A 19,973-nucleotide genomic window follows, 5' to 3' on the forward strand; every position below is an offset into this window, starting at 1 on the left:
TATGTCTTAAATTTCGTTATTTTCCCTTGTTAAATGGTTTCATGTCTCTTTGATTATTGGAACAGCCAGAAGAATTTCCAGGACAGAGGGAAATTTCTTCTTCCCCCACATCATCTAATCAGTGAAGGGGTAGATAATAGCATCTAATTCCTGGAGTTTCTGTAAATATTAATCATTAATTGTTCAGTAAAGTTAGCTGCTAATATGTATTCTGTTTCTCGTTTTCCTCCTTCTACTGAAAACCAACTGCAAAATTACCTCATCATAAATGAAAAGCTAATTGGATTGCCTAAGAATGTTTTTCACGACTTTCCTTTGTACTTTGCTTCCTTTGTACTTTGCGGGTGTAAGTGAGAGTACCGGCTCAGAGAAAGGAACTGGCCCAGTCACACTTACACCAGTGACTTTGGAAGGTCAGAACTGGTATAGCCGGTCCCTGGCCGGTTAGCTCAGCTGGTTGGAATGTGGTCAGGCTAGGCCAAGGTTGCGGGTTCCACTCTGGGTCAGGGCACATACCAGAAACCAATGAATGCAGCAATAAGTTGAACGAGACTGCTGTTCTTTCCAGACTCCTTTGTAGCAAGTTGTGAGTTTCGAGCCTCACCTTCAGCTTGAACTCTTTGCCGACGGGTTCTAGGAGGAACTTCAGGCTGTGACTAGACTTGTAATGGATTCACCAACAAAGCTTAATGCCCCCTCCACTGGGTCATTTTCTCAGATGTCCAAGGAAAGATATTCAGCTGACACTCAAGCTGTCTCAGAAGCACTAGAAAAAACCTTAGTAAGTTGACTCTCAAGCATAGTATCCAATTCTCTTCCCTTCCACAAAAACATTCCCCCCAACAGCAGGACAGAGAAGAAGAAATACCCGGGTACGTAGTGGGGATGAGTTATGGCCTGGTCTACAGGAGGAGATGTGGAGTGAGGACAATGGCAAGTCTTAAAAGAGACCTCAAAGGACTGTTTCCAACATGGCTGAGGAGGAGGAATGAGGCTACTCAGAACCGCAAGAAGAATAGGAATGAACCTGTACTTCAATGTGGCTGTAGTCATTGCCTATCACATCCAGGCCCTTCTTCTGGTATTGCTGAGAATTATGACATGAAGTCATGTTAGGCATACACCGTATTCTTGTACTCATTTAAGTTGTAACACATTTTTTGATGTATCATTTCAATTTTTAGTAGCAAATGCGTGTATAGGCCAGGGCATCTTTAATAAACTTGAGGCATATCTGAAAAAAAAAAGTTGAACGACAAAGCGATGTTTCTCTCTCTCTCTCCCTTCCACTCTCTCTAAAACAAATACAAATTTTAAAGAGTTGTATACCCAGAAACTAACAGCGTGGTCAGTGTTTGCTGGGTTCCCAGCTGGCACTTCCAGCTCCTTGGAGCTTGCAGATTGCTGCGAGCCGGGCTGCAGGCGGGGCCAGAGGGCTGGGGACCGGCTGCCCCGCCCACCTCTGGCTGCCGGTCAATAGCCGCGGGCCCCGCGGGCGGAGGCTGCTATTGGTGGAGGGCGGTCCGCGGGCGCCGGGCCAGGCGCGGGGAGGCGGAGGGGCGCGGCGGGGCGCCCGCCACCCTCGCCGGCCTGTGCCCTTGACGTCTCCGCTCCGCTCGGCGACCATGGCTGTGCTGGCGGCCCTTCTGCGCGCTGGCGCCCGCGGGCGCAGCCCCCTGCTCCGGAGGCAGCTGCAGGTGAGAGCGGCTGGGGGGGACCGGCGCGCCGTCTCCCGCCCTGGCAGGTGCTGCCCGCGCCCCGCGGGACGCAGCGGGGCCGCTGGGCCTGGGGACCCGCCTCGCGCGGCCCTCGTCCGGAAGCCCCCCGGTGCCGGCGGCGCGCGCGGCCCGGTTCTGGCCCAAAGCGCGTTTCCGCTCCGGGGCTTCTTCCGTAATCGTAGCAATTGCTCAATGGTGCGTAAAGGGGCCCCGGAGCTTCGCAGGCGGACATGCGGGGCTGGCCCGGCCTCGCCTGACAGTATCCAAGGCCCAATAAAATGATTTCCGAGCTTTTAAAGAAGAAAACATGTCGGTGTCCTTGTCAAGAGACTTTATTTTCATGCATTGGGTGATCACTGGGCTTACCAGGTGGGAAGAACTAAGTGATCACTAAGATGCACCTGCTCCGGTAACTCCGGTGACTTCAGGCTCATGAGGGCAAATACAGTAGAAAATGCTCGCGGTACCCGGACTGAAGTACACAGATGCCCCCTGATAGCCGCAGGGGTGCGGTTCCGGGAGCCCTGGCGCAGCCCCTGGTAGAAAGGGGCACAGCATTTCCATATGCTGTGTCAGCTCCATCCACTTCCCGTCCCTAATGCAATGCCAGGAGTTGTTACCCTGTATTGTTCAGGGGGAAAGGTCTGCACATGTTTAGGACAGATGCAGCCGGCAACCATTTCAGGCTTCACCGAGTAGTGCCGTCAGCAGCCACGGAACGTGTTTGCCAGCTGTTTTCCGCTTGTGGTTGGTTGGGCCCCTAGGTGGGTGCAGAACCCCTGGATGTGGAGGGCGGGCTGTGCTGGCGGTAAAGCTTACGTGCTGACGGTGTCCAGACACGTGTTTGCCCTCCGGCTGCTGGGGGAACGCAGGAGCCACCGCCCTGAAAAGAAAGCGTCTGCTTCCGGTGCATCCCCGCAGAAGGGAGCGCACGTGCAGGCGGCGGGGCGGGCCAGCCTCGGGAGTCGGTGGAGGGCGCCAGGGTGTGGGTGGCGAAGCGCGAGCTTCGCAGTTTGGTTGGGGTGATACGCTTGGAAATCCAGTTGTGTTGGAAGAGCTTGGGTTTGACCCACGTCAGGGGGGACCGTTGATGTTTGTGTTTTTGTCCTAACCAGAGGCCAGGGAAGATGGAAGTGGGGAGAAAACTGGGATTTCGGGTGTAAAGTAACTCGAACGAGTGTGCTGGCCACAGGTGAGCATTGTGCGAGAGATGGCGAAAAAATAACTGTGGAACTTGACAAATACGGAGTGAGGGCGTGGAGCCAGGGGAAGAGGAAGAATTTGAAATTAATCCCAGGAGGAGTAGGTTTCCAGGAAAGATGAGTTTTCGGTTTTTGTTTCTTTTTGGAAAGATGAGTTGTTAATCAGCATATTTGTTAGTTTCATGGAATGACTTGGGAAATCACAAAAATGTAATTAGGTTCACCTAGGTTTCAACCAGTGTTGAGCAGGTGAATGAGGTAGGTACTCTCTGTTAAAAAGTAAAAAAAGAAAAAGAGCAGAACCTCCTTATAGTTTAAGAGCTTACAGTTAAACACAAACGTTGGTGATGAGGAAAATGACGCTGTAGGTTGTATAGCACGTGACTCACGGTGTTCATGCTACTGAACTCGAGGAGTTAGCTGTACAGACAAACCTCGGAGATATTGCAGGTTTGGTTCCAGACCACCACAGTGAGTTGGAATCTTTTTGTTGATGGAGGGTCTTGCCTACAATTTGTATAAAAAACACACAACATGAGGCACAATAAAGGAGGCCTGGCCTTTTTGGTGACTTGAATTGAGTGGTCATTTACTAACCATGGAAGTACGTTTGCTTTAACAGGAATTTCAGTGTTCAGTCTCATTCTGTGGAATAATAGTACCTACTGGTTCTACTTCTAAAACAGCAATTTTCAACCTTTGTCCTGCAAGAATTTAAAACATGCAATCCATGCCTATTTAGTCAGGGGTACTGACCTCTTTCCCCTTAGGTTGTCAAAACAAACAAACAAACAAACAAACAAAAAAACCTGATAACAGCCAACACAACAATAGCTGTCTGGTGTGAATCTATCAAAATTATATCAATTGTTTGGTCATATCGGCAAAAACTATATTTTTGGAGAGAACCAAGATGGCGGCATAGGTTAACGCTGGAGTTTGCTGCTTTGAACAACTACTTCAAAAGTGAAACCAAAAAACGGAAGGGACATCACCCAGAACCACAGGAACGCTGCCTGAGTGGAAGTCCTACAACTAGGAGGAAAGAGAAACGCATACGGACACTCAGAGGAGGCGCAGTGCTGAAGTCAAATTCTGAGGTGCGGAGTGCGAGAGCGGGCTGGCGGCGGAGGGCGCGGTTGGCGTTTTCAATCGGGAGGGAGTCGCAGACTCTGAGCTCCAGATCCGGGCGAGTCTTTAGGGACCCAGACTCAAACGGGAGAAACCGGACTGTCTGGCTTCGGTCAGAGCGAGTGCAGCTTTCTCTCTGAGCTTTGCAGCGGGTGCTGGGACTCAGAGAGGCAGAGCCCCTGGGGACAGGACTGAGAGCCGCCATAACTGCTCTCTCCGGCCCACCCTGTTGATCCTGTGCAACCCGCCCCGCCCAAGCCCTGCACACAGGCATTTGCCGGATAGCCTCAGGCAAAGGCTAGATTAGCACCTCCCTAGAGGACAGAAGTTCTCTCACTGCTGACACAGCTGATTCCCATAGCCACTTGGCCTGGAGGTCAAACCCTCCCTGGAATTAGCTACAACAATCAAGATTTAACTATAAGACTGTGAACAAAGACCACTAGGGGGTGCACCAAGGAAGCATAACAAAATGCGGAGACAAAGAAACAGGACAAAATTGTCAATGGAAGATATAGAGTTCAGAACCACACTTTTAAGGTCTCTCAAGAACTGTTTAGAAGCCGTCGATAAACTTAATGAGATCTACAAGAAAACTAATAAGACCCTCGATCTTATATTGGGGAACCAACTAGAAATTAAGCATACACGGACTGAAATAACGAATATTATACAGACTCCCGACAGCAGACCAGAGGAGCGCAAGAATCAAGTCAATGATTTGAAATGCGAGGAAGCAAAAAACACCCAACCGGAAAAGCAAAATGAAAAAAGAATCCAAAAATGCGAGGATAGTGTAAGGAGCCTCTGGGACAGCTTCAAGCGTACCAACATCAGAATTATAGGGGTGCCAGAAGATGAGAGAGAGCAAGATATTGAAAACCTATTTGAAGAAATAATGACAGAAAACTTCCCCCACCTGGTGAAAGAAATGGACTTACAGGTCCAAGAAGCGCGGAGAACCCCAAACAAAAGGAATCCAAAGAGGACCACACCAAGACACATAATAATTAAAATGCCAAGAGCAAAAGATAAAGAGAGAATCTTAAAAACAGCAAGAGAAAGAAACTCAGTTACCTACAAGGGAATACCCATACGACTGTCAGCTGATTTCTCAACAGAAACTTTGCAGGCCAGAAGGGAGTGGCAAGAAATATTCAAAGTGATGAATACCAAGAACCTACAACCAAGATTACGTTATCCAGCAAAGCTATCATTCAGAATTGAAGGTCAGATAAAGAGCTTCACAGATAAGGAAAAGCTAAAGGAGTTCATCACCACCAAACCAGGATTATATGAAATGCTGAAAGGTATCCTTTAAGAAGGGGAAGAGGAAGAAAAAGGTAAAGATACAAATTATGAACAACAAATATGCATCTATCAACAAGTGAATCTAAGAATCAAGTGAATAAATAATCTGATGAACAGAATGAACTGTTGATTATAATAGAATCAGGGACATAGAAAGGGAATGGACTGACTATTCCTGGGGGGGAAAGGGGTGTGGGAGATGCGGGAAGAGACTGGACAAAAATCGTGCACCTATGGATGAGGACAGTGGGTGGGGAGTGAGGGCGGAGGGTGGGGCGGGAACTGGGAGGAGGGGAGTTATGGGGGGAAAAAAAAGAGGAACAAATGTAATAATCTGAACAATAAAGATTTAATTAAAAAAAAAAAAAAAAAAAAAAAAAAAAAAAAAAAAAAAAAAAACTATATTTTTGGTGTGTGGCAGAATTGCAATAATTAGCTTATGTGTGCCATGAGATGGGAAGGGTTGAAAATTGCTGCTTTTTTAAAAGTATATTTTTATTGATTTCACAGAGGAAGGGAGAGGGAGAAAGAGAGAGAAACGTCAATGATGAGAGAATCATTGATCAGCTGCCTCCTGCACGGCCCACATGGGGGATTAAGCCTGCAAATCCGGGCATGTGCCCTGACTGGGAATCGAACTGTGACCTACTGGTTCAGAGGTCAACACACTGAGCCACGCCAGCCGGGCAGAAAATCACTGCTCTGAAGACGTATTTCAGATCTATCTGTTTGTATCAACCCTTTTGTGACTTAGCCACACAAATTCTTGCTGGGCACCTCCCTTTTCTACTCCCATCTGTCCGTCTACAGTCAGTTCTCCACACTGTGGTCAGAGTGACCTTTTTATAACAGGAAAGCCTGCAGTGGCTTCTCCTCGCACCGACCAGAAAACAGACTCCTCCTCATGGCCTGCTGGGCCCCTGCTCACTGATCCAGCCTGCACTCGGCCCTGGCTGTGCGTTCCTGAGTAGGTGGCTCCTGCTACACTGCTCTGCTGCCTCTGCTGGGCAGGTGCCAAGCTTGCTCCTAACCCAAGGCCTTTGTCCTAGTTCTCCCAGGTGCCTCCAACACTCTGTCCTCCATCTTCCCAAGCCTCTTTCACAGTCATTTCTCAGCTCCAGTGACCTCTCCAGAGAGCTCTTTTTTCACCCTCCCTTGTAAAATAGGCCCTCATTATCCCCTTTTGTGGCTTCGTAATGTATTTACCCTGTCTGAAATGATTTTGAGTGTCTAGTAAGCATCAGACTTTGTTCAAATATTTGTATAGCATCTCCTGCCATCACTGGGATAGAAAATGAAATCAATCTCTTCTTGGAACTCACAGTCCGCTGGGGGCCTCTGAGGGTTACAAAATTATGTATTCCTGGAAAAATTAGTGTGCATAGGGCACTGTGGCAGCTGGAATGGGAGTTCCTGTCTGCCTGGCATGATCAGGTGAGGCCTGCAGAGTGGATGGTACAGCTGAGCTGTTCTTGGGAGATGACTGTGCTATAATTCTGTCATCCATTCCTGAGCTATTTAATGAGTTAAGGGGGCCCAGTGCCCACTGCCAGCACCGTAGCAGTGAAGGAGAGAGAGCCCTGCTCCCAGGAAGCTTGCATTAGGTTGAGAGAGAAAGAGAGACTAAAGATGTGAACCCCATATTTACACAGTGTGAAGGGGGCTTTGAAAAAGGTAAAGGTGGAAATAAGGGAGGCCAACTTTAAATAGGGCGGCTAGGGATGTATCTTTTGAGCTGAGGCCTAAAGAATGAAAATGAAGCAGCCGGGAAGCTCTGGGGAAAGGCTCTGACCGGCAGAGGCACCGAGCAGAGATCTGGAGGCGGGAATGGGTTCAGAAGCAGGCAGAGGCTGGTGTGCCTGGCATACAGCAAGAGTGATGTGCATTTGGAAAGAAAATCAGGAACCAGATCATACCGGGTCTTGAAAGTTCAGGGGAAGAGTTGGGGTATTATTCCAAGGGCTATGGAAAGCCATCAAAGGATTTTAATTAGGGGAGTGATGCCATCCAGTTTACATTTTTAAAACTGGATGGACTGGAAGGGAAGTTGGAAACTAGGAAACTAGGTAGAAGGTTACTGTAGCGAGAGGAGGTGGCTGGAACTAGATGGAGGTAGTGGGATGAAGCAAAGTGGAAGAATTGAGGTATATTTTATTTTTATTTTTATTTTTTTAAAAAAAATATATTTTATTGATTTTTTACAGAGAGGAAGGGAGAGAGATAGAGAGTCAGAAACATCGATGAGAGAGAAACATCGATCAGCTGCCTCCTGCACATCTCCTACTGGGGATGTGCCCGCAACCCAGGTACATGCCCTTGACCGGAATCGAACCTGGGACCTTTCAGTCCGCAGGCCGACGCTCTATCCACTGAGCCAAACCGGTTTCGGCAATTGAGGTATATTTTAGACACAGTATCGACAGTACCTGTGATAGAGTATCTGGGTTTTAAGGAAAGATGAAAGGCAAGTCCGAAGATTTTGGCTTGAGCACCTAGATAAATTGTGACGCAATGTTGTGAGGTGGGAAATACTGGGAAAAAAACTAATTTCCTAGGCATGGAGATTGAGAGCCATGATTTGGTCATTAAATTGAAGCTATCAGGCCCAGCTGGTGGGTTGAGCCACCAAGCACCAAGAGGGCTCTGGTTCGATTCAGGGTCAGAGCACAAGCCTGGGTTGTGGGCTCTGTCTCTAGTAGGAAGTGTGCAGGAGGCAGCTGATCAATGTTTCTATCTCTCTCTTCCTCCTTCCAAGAAAAAAACAACAACATCCAAAAATAAAAAACGTTAAAAAAATTGAAGCTGTCAGGTCAGCACTTGGATACATGAGTCTGGAGGTCACTTGAGAGGGAAGGCTGGAAATAGAAATTTGGAAATCATCAGGCTGTTAATGCTGTTTAAAGCCATGGGACTAGATATAATTAAGGAGATAGTTAAGTCGTAAAATAAAAAGGGGCCTAGAACAGAGCCCTGGGACATTCTAGCACTTACAAGTTGGGAGAGGGAGGATGAGACAGCAAAGGAAACAAGGAATTAGGGAGGCCTGAGGGAAACTCAAGACTGAGTTAAGATAGAAGCTGAGGCAAAGGAGGGTTTGCATAGTGGATTACATATATCACCTCATTTCATTCTCAAAACAACCCATTTGAAAAAAGCAAGGTAAGCCCTGGCTCTTAACTACTGTTAGGGCTTTAGCCTGTGACTTGGGCTCTGGAGGAGTTCACAACTGAGCGAAGAGATAGGTTCACAGAGTTTATTTTACTTTCGGGAAGGGAAAGGGCCTGTGCATACTAATCAATATAAAGGCAAAGAAATAAACAGTGGTCTGCTCTTTTAATGGCTGCTGTTGCCAGGTGACAGGGAAGGGAGGAGGATTTTGGGGCTGGAGTTGAGCAGGTATCTGGGGTTTGTCTTTGAAAAGTTTTTTAGTCCAGGCAGATGTCCTAGAGAGGTGTCTTTAGCAGGATCTTCACAAGCCTGTAAAACATTCTTAGAGCAAAAGTTACAAAGAGTTCAAAAGGGGACCAGCTTGGGTTTGAAAAGGAGGGAGTAGAGTCCTTCTAACTAGAAACTTTCTGGCCCCAATTTCTGTGGAGTCATTAAAACCAAAGGGAGGAGGGGTATGCAAGAATGTAGCCTTGAAAGTAGCTTACCTTGTCTTGCAGTTTGAACAGAGGGGCTGTTTGAATCAGAGGAGTGAGCAATCTTGTAGTTTAATTACCAGGTGCTTTTTCATATATTGTGGAAGGCTACAGGAAAGAAAAGAAAAAGCCCACTTTTCCCCTCCTAACACTGTGCATGATTCCCAAAGAAGAAAAGTGAATCCAGTGTTGCCAAGAGGTGATTATAGTGTTTATTGGATTTTGCTCAGAGCCAATAATAGTATAGGTAACAGCCAGGTTGGAGGAGGTTGAACAGAAAACAGGAGTTGAGGACAAGGAACAAGAACTTGTACGTAACTTGTTGGAGAACGTACATTGTACAAGGGAGCTAAGAAATGAGGTGAGAGTTCAGTGGGAATGTGGCTTCAGGGAAATTTCTTTTTAGGTGGGAGGACTCAGAGCCTGTTGTATGCTTATGGCATGAACCAGGAGTTAAAGGCGGGGTGTGATGTAAGGGAGAGGAAAGGGATCATGGTGTGGGTCAAAGCCCCTTCCATTCTTGGTCCTGTTTGCTCTGACTAGTGGGAGGATATGGGAATTACATTGTATGGGCCTAAGGCTGTCCCTTACAGACCCTTTGATTTGGAGAGCAATGACTGGCATGTTTACTACAAGTAGGAACTTTTAATGGAAAATTGGATCACAGGTAATATGTTAGAATCCTTCATAAGTAGGTTAAGTAAGCAGCAGCCCAAACTAAGACATGTTAAGGGTACAATTGTTATTGCACAGCTGATACTGAGGAGTACATGCATTAAGCAGATGCACTTGGGGCTTGCCTACTGAGTACAGATGTGTGCTGGCCTGGGCCAGTACCTACACAGTCACTTGGGTGGACATGGGAAGCTCAGGAGAGTAAAAACACAAACCTTGCTAATCTAATGACATGGCTTTCAGAGGTGCAAATCGAACCTGATGTGTTTTCCTTTTGTAGGTCACTTCCTTCTTTCCCCTGGATGCTTTGAGAACCTTTTCTTTTTCATTAATTTTTGATAGCTTTAATACAGTGTGCCTTCGCCCTAACAGGTTTGGCTCAGTGGATAGAGGGTCAGCCTGCAGACTGAAGGGTCCCAGGTTCGATTCCGGTCAAGGGCATGTGCCTTGGTTGCAGGCACATACCCAGTAGGGGGTGTGCAGGAGGCAGCTGATCGATGTTTCTCTCTCATTGATGTTTCTAACTCTATCCCTCTCCCTTCCTCTCTGCTGGGAGCCGGTCCATCCTTGCTGTTTCAAGGGACCTGGCATATATGGCATACTGTTCTTAATATGTTTGCTCACCTTCTTGGCACTATGTGTTTTAACCAAGGTCTCTGAGAAAGGTTGTTTCCCCAGGTAGGGATTTTCCCCTGAAGTTAGGGAGGGAATAAAACCTCTTAACTAAGTGCCAGGCGGGTAATTAATCACTTTAACTACGAACAATCATGCTTAAGCTACATAATCTTTACTCCCTGGAATGGAGATAAGAAACACCCTAACCTTTGGAATAGAGATTGATAGGATTGGAATCAACTGGTATAAATACAGATGTAAGAACACAGAACTTAGAATACAGAGCTTAGAACACAGAACTAAGAAGACAGAACCTACACAGAACCTACAGACAGAAGAACTTCGCTGGAGAGAACATGGCAAAAGATCCTGGACTGAACCTGACTACAGAAATTGGCAAGAGAACCTGACTAGAACCTGGTGACTGAACCTGGCTGGAGAACCTGGACAGAACCTGGCTGGAGAACCTGGAGAACCTGGCTGGAGAACCTAGCAAGAGAACATGGACACAGAACCTGGCTGGAGATCCTAACCAGAACTTCGCTGGAGATCCTGAGCAGAACTTCGCTGGAGATCCAGACCAGAACTTGGCTGGAGATCCTGGCTAGAGATCCTGGCTAGGCCGCTGATGAACTGAATGCTGCCTCCATGTCATTCCTTCTTCGCCGACTCCGTCCACACCTTTGGGGACCCTGTTCCTGCTGGGGTTGGACCCCAGCACCTCTCTGTAAAAAATCAATAAAATATATTTTAAAAAAAATACAGTGTGCCTTGGAGAGCCCGGCCAGCATGGTTCAGTGGTTGAGCATCGATCTATGAACCAGAAGGTCATGGTTTGATTCCCTGTCAGGGCACATGCTTGTTGTGGGCTCAATCCCAGTGTTGGATGTGCAGGAGGCAGCCAATCAATGATTCCCTCCTATCATTGATGTTCTATCTCTCCCTCCCTCTCTGAAATCAATAAAAATATATTTTAAAAAACACACAAAAGAAAACAATGTGCCTTGGCGAGGGCCTCTTTGGATTCAGGTAACTAGGGTTTCTGTTTGCTTCTTGAATGTGAGGATCTAGTTCTTTCCGTAGGTTTGGGAAATTCTCATCCACTGTGCGTTTGAAGAGGCTCTCTTCTTCCTCTCTTCTGGTGTGCCTGTTATTCGAAAATCGCGTTTTCTGGTGAAGTCAGATCCCTTAGAGCTCTTCCCCCTTTTTTAACCCTCAGGTCTCTCTCTCCTTCCCTCTGTGCCATTTATAGATTCCTGTCTTCGATGTCACTAATTCTTTCCTCCATCTGGTCAGCTGTTTTCTGTGCTCACTACTTCACTCTTAGTCTCCTGTGGTTGTCTCGTCTTATGACCAGTATTTGTCAAATATACTTGTTTTTGGTCTGTGCTTTTGTTTATTATTTGCAGTGAGTCAGGACAAAGCCTGTTTAATCTCTGGAAAGCTAAGTTCTTGGGTCAGTTTAAGTTTTTAGATGTCTGTAAACTTGCTTTATTACCCGGTGGGTTATGTTTGGACATAACTATCCACAAGATTATGTTCTAAATATAAGTTGTCATGTTTGAATAATTATTATGCTTTCTGACCTCAGAGGACAGAAAAATCTTCTTTGTTCTTTGTCCTGTAAATTGTCCAATTTCAGATGAATTAGGTCTCTGAACTGTGACCTGCATTTTTAGAATTTGTTATTATTGGCATTTGCTCCTAAGAACAGTGTGGGAAAAACTGAGATGTAGGGACAAGATAGTTATTCTTTTCTTTCTTAAACAAGAATTTATCTGGTAAAATAGACCATGTTTATGTAAGGTGTGTTTGCCTCACATAAATCGGAAACATTTGTTAGTAGTGGGTGGGGAGAAATAGCAAGTTTTACTTAAATATCTTTTTAAGCAATGAGGATATTTTCTTTTAAAAAATATTTTTATTGATTTCAGAGAGGAAGGGAGGAGGGAGAGAGATAGAAACATCAATGAGAGAGAATCCTTGATCAGCTGCCCCCGCATGCCCTTACTGGGGATCGAGCCTGCAACCCATGCATGTGCCCTTGACCAGAGTCGAACCTGGGACCCTTCAGTCTGCAGGCTGACGCTCTACCCACTGAATCAAACTGGCCAGGGAAGGATAGTTTCTTGTAGTGTTTTAAAATTACTTAATTTAAAACTTAAATATTTAACTTACACTATATCAGCAATTTTAAGATAAACGTACATGTCCAATGAAGTTAATCAAGAGTATATTACAAAGTAGTAATTTTTTCTCAATGTAACACTGATATGTTAACTAGAAAATCTGGAAATAAAAGTATAAAGAAGCAGAGAAATCACCATTGCCGGGGTCCAACCCCAGCAGGTCCAGGGGTCCCCAAAGGTGTGGATGGAGTCGGCGAAGAAGGAATGACACAGAGACAGCGTTCAGTTGATCAGCAGCCTAGCCAGGATCTCTAGCCAGGATCTCCAGCCAAGTTCTGGTCTGGATCTCCAGCGAAGTTCTGCTTAGGATCTCCAGCCAGGGTCTGTGTCCATATTCTCTTGCTAGGTTCTCCAGCCAGGTTCTCCAGGTTCTCCGGCCAGGTTCAGTCACCAGGTTCTAGTCAGGTTCTCTTGCCAATTTCTGTAGTCAGGTTCAGTCCAGGATCTTTTGCCATGTTCTCTCCAGCGAAGTTCTTCTGTCTGTAGGTTCTGTGTAGGTTCTGTCTTCTTAGTTCTGTGTTCTAAGCTCTGTATTCTAAGTTCTGTGTTCTTACATCTGTATTTATACCAGTTGATTCCAATCCTATCAATCTCTATTCCAAAGGTTAGGGTGTTTCTTACCTCCATTCCAGGGAGTAAAGATTATGTAGCTTAAGCATGATTGTTCGTAGTTAAAGTGATTAATTACCCGCCTGGCACTTAGTTAAGAGGTTTTATTCCCTCCCTAACTTCAGGGGAAAATCCCTACCTGGGGAAACAACCTTTCTCAGAGACCTTGGTTAAAACACATAGTGCCAAGAAGGTGAGCAAACATATTAAGAACAGTATGCCATATATGCCAGGTCCCTTGAAACAGCAAGCATGGACCGGCTCCCGGCAAATTCCCCCTTTTTTATTTTTTAAAAGCAGGCATTAAAAAGAAAAACCTGAAATGCTCTCTTGTATCCATTTTAAGAGTAGGATTGGCGCTTTCCGCTATTACCTGAGGCCTGATCTATCACCCCAGGGAGAGCTTGCCAATCCTGCACTTTCCCGGGGTGGAAAGGCTGCAGTGGGGTTAAGGATAAGGCTCCTTGGGCCTACCTCCTCCCATGCCTTTACATTTACCTTTCCTTCCTCAGAAAAGCATGGACATACTTCTTGTATAAAGCGTTCTGTCTGACTGGGAGTAACCTTAATTCCTCTGCTAGCAAGCATATGTGTTAAAAGATCAATACAGAGTCTTATTTCTTTAGACTCAATATGGCACATCTCCTTAATCTAAAGATCAATACAGAGTCTTCTTTCTTTGGACTCAGTATGGCACATCTTCTCAATCTAAGAATCAATACAGAGTCTTCTTTCTTTGGACTCAGTATGGCACATCTCAATCTAAGTTCTGTACTATCCACCTTCTTACCCTACTTATCCTCTATAGGGGGGTCTGCAGTACCCTGGTGGAGTCCTATCCGTCCTGAATGGGGGGGGTTCTCAATGGGGGGGGGGGCTTACCTACGGGAATCCTGTTCCAGGGGTTCCCCAAGGTGTGGACGGAGTCGGCGAAGACTATCCACCCTCTTCCTATGGTGGAGTCCGATCCGTCCCGATTGTGGGGCAAAGACTATCCACCCTCTTCCTACGGTGGAGTCCTATCCGTCCTGAGTGCGGGGCGCTTACCTAGGGGTCCCTGTTCGGGCGCCATATACCGGGGTCCAACCCCAGCAGGTCCAGGGGTCCCCAAAGGTGTAGACGGAGTCAGCGAAGAAGGAGGGACATGGAGACAGCGTTCAGTTGATCAGCAGCCTAGCCAGGATCTCCAGCCAGGATCTCCAGCCAAGTTCTGTTCTGGATCTCCAGAGAGGTTCTGCTTAGGATCTCCAGCCAGGTTCTGTGTCCATGTTCTCTTGCTAGGTTCTCCAGCCAGGTTCTCCAGGTTCTCCAGTCAGGTTCTGTAGCCATGTTCCCTCGCTAGGTTCTCCAGCCAGGTTCTGTCCAGGTTCTCCAGCCAGGTTCAGTTACCAGGTTCTAGTCAGGTTCTCTTGCCAATTTCTGTAGTCAGGTTCAGTCCAGGATCTTTTGCCATGTTCTCTCGCTAGGTTCTGTCTCTAGGTTCTGAGGCCAGTTTCTGTCCAGGATCTTTTGCCATGTTCTCTCCAGCGAAGTTCTTCTGTCTCTAGAGAACGTTCTGTGTAGGTTCTGTGCCTAGGTTCTGTCTCTCTCTCTTCTGTATTCTAAGTTCTGTCTCTCTCTCTGTCTTCTTACATCTGTATTTATACCAGTTGATTCCAATCCTATCAATCTCTATTCCAAAGGTTAGGGCGTTTCTTATCTCCATTCCAGGGAGTAAAGATTATATAGCTTAAGCATGATTGTTCGTAGTTAAAGTGATTAATTACCCGCCTGGCACTTAGTTAAGAGGTTTTATTCCCTCCCTAACTTCAGGGGAAAATCCCTACCTGGGGAAACAACCTTTCTCAGAGACCTTGGTTAAAACACATAGTGCCAAGAAGGTGAGCAAACATATTAAGAACAGTATGCCATATATGCCAGGTCCCTTGAAACAGCAAGCATGGACTGGCTCCCGGCAACCATAACTTCATCACTAAGAAGTATAAAATGATATACATTAATATTTTTATATCATAACATTATATTTATATTACAGGAAATAAGATATGTGGAGCGAAGTTACGCATCAAAACCTACTTTGAATGTAAGTATAAACTTAAATTGTGCTTTAAAACGAAAGAATTTAAAGGAAATGTAGTTAATAAAAATGCATATTTTTATAATTTGTGTATATGGGTCAGCTTGGGATGATGTAATGATTAGAATTAGCTAATTATTGAAATACTAACTTCCAACTTAAGATAAAAATTTTTAATCTAGTGCATAATTTCTGCTTCTTCCTTTTTGTCTACTGTAAAACCACCTTCTCTTAAAAACCGGGCAGTATTCTTCCCTTACTGTCTGGAACCCTCATTATATTGTATGTGACACATTGCAGAGGCCCCTTGAACGACAGTAGAAGGGACTGAACCAGGCTGGGTGTTAGACAGGAAGGCGCGTCCCCTGATCACTGAGTGCTTTGTGGGAGTCCTCTCTCTGTTTCATGAGGGTCCCTAAAATGAATAGGGACCAAAATCTGGGGAATAATTCTTATTTATTAACTTGAAATGGGAATATGGAAGGCGAGTGTAAGGAGAGAATTGTTACAATAGTGTTTCATAATTATTTAAGAGCTCTTGTCTACTTTTTTAAAATTTCATATTAATATTATCTTATTAGTAATCATTTAAGAAACTGTGGCTCTGGCTTTGTCCCAGTTGTGGCGTGGCCCTATCTAGTCTAGCATACAGGTATTGATTCCTAGCCCAGAGTTCCCTTCAGCAAGGAAGCCCATTGGTTAGGGCAGTGATGGTGAACCTATGACACGCGAACTCATTTTTTGGTTGATTTTTCTTTGTTAAATGGCATTTAAATATATAAAAAAATATCAAAAATATAAGTCTTTGTTTTACTATGGTTGCAAATATCAAAAAATTTCTATATGTGACACGGCACCAGAGTTAAATTAGGGTTTTTCAAAATGCTGACACACCGAGCTCAAAAGGTTCGCCATCACTGGGTTAGGGTTATCATACAGTTAACAAGGATAAAGTTATCATTTCTTAAAGTTTGACTGAGGAGTAGAATTGAAATTTCAGCTTCTGGTTTTTAACCTCCCGTGGAGAACTGAGAAGGATCAATGCCTATTTTAAAGTAGGTTTGTTTTAAATTTTCGAATATATCTTAAATCATTAAGTACCAGCATTAAACGAATTAGTTTTATTCTGTTTAAATATTGAGATTATTGCCCAGCCGGTGTAGCTCAGCAGTTGAGTGTCAACCCAGGAACCAAGAGGTCGCTGATTCAATTCCTGGTCAGGGCATGTGCCAGGGTTGTGGGCTCGATTCCCAGTTTGGGGTGTGCAGGAGGCAGCCAATCAATGATGTTCCTCTCTCATCGATGATTCCCTCTCTCTAAAAATCAGTAAAAAACATTATTTAAAAATATTGATATTATTTTGATCTTTGATGATTAACTCAGAAAACTCTCTTTCTTCGATAATAATGTCTATGAATTATGTTTACTGGTATTTAATAAAAGATGATTTGGGTAAGATATTTAAATACAATAATTAGTATCATCCCCCGTCTTACCAGGAAGTGGTCATAGCAAGTGCTACAAGAACACCCATTGGATCCTTTCTAAGCAGCCTTTCCTCCCTGCCAGCCACTAAGCTGGGCTCCATTGCCATTCAGGGAGCCATTGAAAAGGCAGGTGAGTGGTTGCTATGCTCTTTGTGTTAAGGGGCAGTGATTCACTGGAACAAATATTTATTTTAGACATATGTAACACTTAGAAATGACTTAATGCCTATATTTCTGAATTCCCTCGTAAAGAAGTTTTTGTACTATAGAGTTAGGAGTGAAACTCAAAAACTGACAAGAAAAGGAAACCATCCCTGCTTTATAATGTCATGTACCTTATTAGATAACCACCAATTATTACATTGAATAAAATATGGAAATGCATTTTTGGTTTTTTTTTGAAAAAGGAATACCAAAAGAAGAAGTGAAAGAAGCATACATGGGTAACGTTATACAAGGAGGTGAAGGACAAGCCCCTACACGGCAAGCAGTACTGGGTGCAGGTACTAGGAATACATTTTGGCTTTCATACTTCAAATGTTTGACATGGCAAAATGGAAGTCATTTCAGCTTAAATAAAAAGTTAAGTGCATAATATAATTTAACACTTATAGACTTGTAATGGCAGAAGTAATGGTGCATACTTTATTAATTTTAGTTCTACAATTGTGTTTGAAGAGCATCTTTGTTTTTAAAATTATGACTTGTCTGTATTGGTTTTAGGCTTACCTATTTCCACTCCATGCACCACGATAAACAAAGTTTGTGCCTCAGGAATGAAAGCCATCATGATGGCCTCTCAGAATCTTATGTGCGGACATCAGGTAAGAAGGACCTTCTTTTCAATGTTATAATTAAAATAATACACAACGCTAAAAGACACCAAAAATCTAAGCACATCCATGCTTTAGAAGTGCTCCTAGTATAGCTGCTGTGTTGTTTCAGATACTCAGGAATGTCTAATGTGCTAATTCCCTTTGAAATAGAGGTCAAAATGATACCGAAGTGTCTTGTGTTAAAAAGTAGTTTTCAGCCAAGATATTTTAGTCTTCAGAGTCTTTCTCTGAGATTCTTGGTCATTTCAAACATCATAAATTTTATATTTACCAGAGTAAGGGGTTTCATCATACATGAGAAGAGGTGCTGACCCTGGGAATCAAGTAGTTGATTGACCCAAGAATTGATGACTTATTTGTAGTTCCTGTGTGCCCAGGTTCAGTTGTTAAATTGTACAGGTTTTCGGGGCCCAAGTCCTTCTGATCGAGGCCCCCCCCAAAAAAAATTGTACAGGTTTTCTATTGGCCTTGCTGGTTTAGATCTTCTCTTTACCTGGGATCAAGCAAGAGATAGCAGTATATGCTGTGGTGTGGGGCGACTAGACCTAAACCCATAGAAATAAGACTTCATTAGATCTAGCCCTTGTTTTTTCAGTTGAGGGAAGTGAGGTTGAGATGACCACAGACACAAAGTTAGAGGGTTGGAAATAGAAAATGGATGTCTCTATCCCTGCTTGGTGCATTCCAGCTGATTAGGGCATAACACACCAGGATAAAATCAATTGAGATGTTTGCAAATTGTTTCTTACATATACAAGAACCACAATTCTGTATACCCTTGATGATTTCCCTCCTTTGTTTTGTTTCCAATTGTAAGGCAAGCCAAAGAGAAAAAATATAGTGATATCTGAGGTACTGTATCAGAGACTTTGAGTTTTATATGCACATGCTAAAACCTGATGGTATAGAAAAGTATAAAATGAAAAATAAGTCTTTTTTGTTCTTGCCCCTCTCTGAGTGTCTGACTTGTTTACCACTTGTGTATTCTGACACTTAAGAGCAGAGAACTTTGGGCAAGTTGTTTAAACTCTGTGCCCCACTTAATGTCTTGGAGATTCATTCTATATCAGCACATAAGATAGTATTCTATTGAACTGAACAATTTATTTTATGGGTCCTTATTGAATGAACACTTAGGCAGTCTCCAGTTCTTCACTATTTTACGTTATTTATTTAATGTGTTTTTTTTTTTTTTTTTTTTTATTGATTTGAGAGAGGAAAAGAGAGGGAGAGAGAGAAACATCAATGTGAGAGAAACATTGATTGGTTGCCTCCTGTATGCACCCGACTGGGGATCAAACTGGCAATGTGGGTATGTGCTCTGACCAGAAATCAAACCCATGACCTTTTGGTGTATAGGACTAAGCTCCAACCAACTGCGCCACACCAACCAGTGTAGTTCTTCACTATTTTAAGTAAAGCAGTGAGTATTGCTATACATATATCTTTGTGACTTATACCTACTTGAATCACCTCCACTGAGGCAGTACAGTGTAATGGTTAAAAACAAAATCTAGAGCCGGATTAATTCCAAATTCTACTTCTGTCTCACATTAGCTGAGCACTTACTATGTGACATTCACTGGAGATTGGTCAATAAAACATTAAAAAATCATCATGTGCAAGTCTGTTGGAAAAATTCCTAAGAGGAAAATTTTTGAATCAGAAGATGTTAAAATTTTGGTATTTCAAATGCTTTCCATAGAAGTTGAACCAGTTATAGTTTCCAAAGGTTGTGAGAGTTTGTTTGCCTACATATAAGTTAACACTAACACTGCCTATTACCAAACCCTTGTGAAACCAGTGGATGAAAAATGGTCATGAGATGTTTAGATGTTACAAAACTTAAAATGAAAGAGTTTTAGCTCAGTTGAGTTATCATGGTTCTGTACCAAATGCTATTTGCACTACATTAAAATGCTTTCAGTTTATTTAACTAATTTGTGCATGTATAAAATGATCTGATTTATAGGAATATTAGGAATTGCCTTATTTTGAACAATTATCTATGATTTTGGAAAATAATCAAGTTTATTTCCTTTTCAATTATAGTTGACATTCAATTTTATTTTAGTTATTTCAGGTACATGTAATATTATTTTATAGTTATTTCAGGTGCATGTATAATGGTTAGACATTTATATAATTTACAAAGTTATCCCCACAATAAATCTAGTACCCATCTGGCACCATACATAGTTATTATAATACTAGAGGCCCGGTGCACGAAATTTGTGCATGGGTAGGGTCCCTAGGCCTGGCCAGCGATCAGGGCTGATCAGGGCCTTCTTCGTTCCGCGCCGCCCCCTGGTGGTCAGCACACATCACAGCGAGTGGTTGAACTCCCAGTTGGTGGAACTCCCGAGGGGGACAATTTGCATATTAGCCTTTTATTATATAGGATTATTGATTATATTCCCTATGCTGTACTTTATATCCTTGTCACTGTTCTGTAACTACCAGCTCGTACTCCTTACTCCTA

At 43.9% G+C, this 19,973-nt stretch overlaps 1 protein-coding gene across 2 annotated transcripts in view; it reads left to right on the plus strand.

Annotated features, from left to right (window-relative positions):
* Positions 1-1,518: 1,518 nt before the first annotated feature.
* ACAT1 (acetyl-CoA acetyltransferase 1) overlaps positions 1,519-19,973 on the plus strand; it is a 28,165-nt gene continuing 9,710 nt past the window's right edge. The window contains exons 1-6 of one of the 2 annotated variants that reach the window (XM_036324486.1): positions 1,557-1,697; positions 2,834-2,910; positions 15,127-15,174; positions 16,668-16,785; positions 17,063-17,158; positions 17,379-17,479. In XM_036324486.1, the coding sequence (XP_036180379.1) occupies positions 17,095-17,158; positions 17,379-17,479 (165 nt within the window). In that variant the 5' untranslated portion in view covers positions 1,557-1,697; positions 2,834-2,910; positions 15,127-15,174; positions 16,668-16,785; positions 17,063-17,094. Of the gene's footprint in view, positions 1,698-2,833; positions 2,911-15,126; positions 15,175-16,667; positions 16,786-17,062; positions 17,159-17,378; positions 17,480-19,973 lie in introns of both variants that reach the window. The other variant, XM_036324485.1, reaches the window with a different exon arrangement.

Source organism: Myotis myotis, unplaced genomic scaffold (assembly GCF_014108235.1).
Source record: "Myotis myotis isolate mMyoMyo1 unplaced genomic scaffold, mMyoMyo1.p scaffold_m19_p_10, whole genome shotgun sequence".
Lineage (NCBI taxonomy): Eukaryota > Metazoa > Chordata > Mammalia > Chiroptera > Vespertilionidae > Myotis > Myotis myotis.